Below are 2,138 nucleotides of genomic sequence, written 5' to 3'. Positions count from 1 at the left end.
GGCGCGGCGTGGACACGAAGGCGCCGACGCGCGTCGGCTTCCTCGGCGTCGCGCGCGACCGGAAGCTGCTCGTCTGGGCGCGCGACGCGGCGGAGCTCGGCCCTCACACGGCCGTGCTCAGCGAGCGCTACGCGGCGCTCGGCCGCCGCATGGCCGCGCGGGCGGACCCGCCGGGCTGGGACGACGTCGGCGACGGGTCGTCGAAGCCGCTCGCGGCCGGCGGCGGCAACCTGCGGTGCATCAAGCTGCCCGTCTGCGACCTCGCGGGTACGTCGTCCTACGTCGTCGCCTTCGGGTGCGGCTACCCGCTCGCCAAGGCCCAGTCGCTCTGCGAGCGCCTCGCGCTGCTCCTGGGCCCGCTCGTCGACGCGGAGCTCGCGTCCCGGGACGCGACGGCGAAGAAGGCCAAGGGCGTGTCGCCCGAGGGCGCCAAGCAGCTCCGCGAGGTCCTCGAGCGCGAGATCGCCGCGGCCAACTCGTCCGCGCGGCTCCACGAGGTCGCGAACCAGGTCGAGGAGGTCCGCGCGATCATGGAGAAAAACGTCGAGATGATCCTCGACCGCGGCGAGCAGCTCGAGAGCCTCGACGCCAAGTCCGAGGAGCTGTCCACGGCGACGGGCATGTTCCGCAAGCAGGCGCGCAAGCTCAAGCGCTGGCACCTCATGAACCAGGTCAAGTACGGCCTCGCCGTCGGCACCATCGTGACCGCGTCCGTCGCCGTCCCCATCGCCATCCTCGTCGCCGCCTAAGCGCCGCTCGATACTAGTAGTACCGGGTTCAATTCGCATATGATCAACAGCGCATCCGTACGCGTGGACTCCACGGTGACCCGCGAGTTTAGGCCGCCTTCCCGCGCGAGATGGGCGCGCCCGTCCAGGGCGACGTCGCGAGGTGGTACTGCGAGAGCAGGTGCGGCACGCCGAAGATGGCCGCGCAGCCCGCGGCGTACTCGGCGAGGTCGGTGGGGCCCGGCGCGCGCTTCACGCCGCCGGTGGCGCACGCGTGGACCGCGTTCGAGAACACGACGAGGCCCAGCAGGATCGCGAGCTGCGGCACGGGCGCGGGCGGCCCGTGGATCGGGAGCCCCGTCGGCCCGCCCTTCCCGAGCTTGATCTTGACGATGCCCGAACTGATGAGCACGACGACGGGCGCGGCGGCGAGCGCCGGCTCGAAGCCGAGCCAATTCATGAGGTGGACCGACGCCATGCCCCAGTTGAGCTCGCCGATGAAGAAGGCCGCGTGTGTCAGCATGCCGAACAAGGGCTTCACATTCTCCTGGTCGAGGGGCACCTCCGCCGTGCACGCGTTGGTCAGCAAAGTCTCGTGCCAGTTGTAGGGGGGCGTGACCATGAAGATGAATCCGATCACCAGGAAGAGGCACGGCGCCGCCCCGCCGACGTCCATGCTCCACACAAGCGCCTGGGAATGCACCAAGGCTGAAGGCAAGGAAAGCTTCAATGTACTTACGCCGACGCCGCCACGCCGTACTTCTCGGCGAGCGCCCGGGGGATGGCCGCGTCGAAGAAGCCCGGCCGGCCGCGCGTCGGCACGGGCGCGTCGAGGAACCGCGCGTTCTTCATCGTCGTCAGGTACCGGCCCATGGCCGCGCCCGTCGCGACCGCGCCCGTCTCGACGGCGAGCAGGCTGCGCTCCGCGACGTCGTCGACGAGGACCGTCTCGCCGACGTCGACGAGCGCGACGATGGTGCCGCGCGCCGCGCCGTCCGGCAGCGTCGTCAGGCGGTCGATGTCCGCCTCGGAGAGGCCGTCGCGCGCCATGATGTCGCGGTGCGCGCCGCCGTCGGGGTAGGTCCGCCGGCCCACGTGCAGCGCCACGGTCTGGCCCTCCAACGGCACGAACATGGTGTGGTTCCGCGTCTCCAGCGTCTTGTAGCCGTGGGCCACGAGGCCCGCGAAGGGCATGTTCATGCTGAAGCAGGGGACGCGCACGACGTCCGCGTCCTCGGCGCCCGCGAGCGCGACGCTGTCGCACTGCTTGCGTCCCCGGCCGTCGCGGCCCACGGTCACGGTGACCTCGGCGCCCGCGCGGAGCGCGTCGACGCTGCCGGAGACGGACGACCGGTGGAAGAAGACGTCCTTGGCCTCGCCGGGCACTGTACAGAACCCGAAGCCCTTCTC

General features: G+C 71.2%; 2 protein-coding genes across 2 annotated transcripts; one reads left to right on the top strand and one right to left on the bottom strand.

Moving 5' to 3' along the window:
- Positions 1–485: 485 nt before the first annotated feature.
- On the top strand, positions 486–740 carry AURANDRAFT_9522 (hypothetical protein; the record flags this gene model as incomplete). The annotated part of the gene is made up of 1 exon (XM_009044213.1): positions 486–740. A coding segment is annotated over one exon (255 nt), but the record flags the coding sequence as incomplete, so codon positions are not given.
- A 723-nt stretch (positions 741–1,463) lies between these two features.
- On the bottom strand, positions 1,464–1,949 carry AURANDRAFT_34818 (hypothetical protein; the record flags this gene model as incomplete). The annotated part of the gene is made up of 1 exon (XM_009044212.1): positions 1,464–1,949. A coding segment is annotated over one exon (486 nt), but the record flags the coding sequence as incomplete, so codon positions are not given.
- Positions 1,950–2,138: the final 189 nt, after the last annotated feature.

Source organism: Aureococcus anophagefferens (genome assembly GCF_000186865.1).
Source record: "Aureococcus anophagefferens unplaced genomic scaffold AURANscaffold_187, whole genome shotgun sequence".
NCBI classification, from domain to species: Eukaryota; class Pelagophyceae; order Pelagomonadales; family Pelagomonadaceae; genus Aureococcus; species Aureococcus anophagefferens.
The sequence above is the reverse complement of the archived record's forward strand: the minus strand, read 5'-3'. Positions and strand labels throughout refer to the sequence as shown.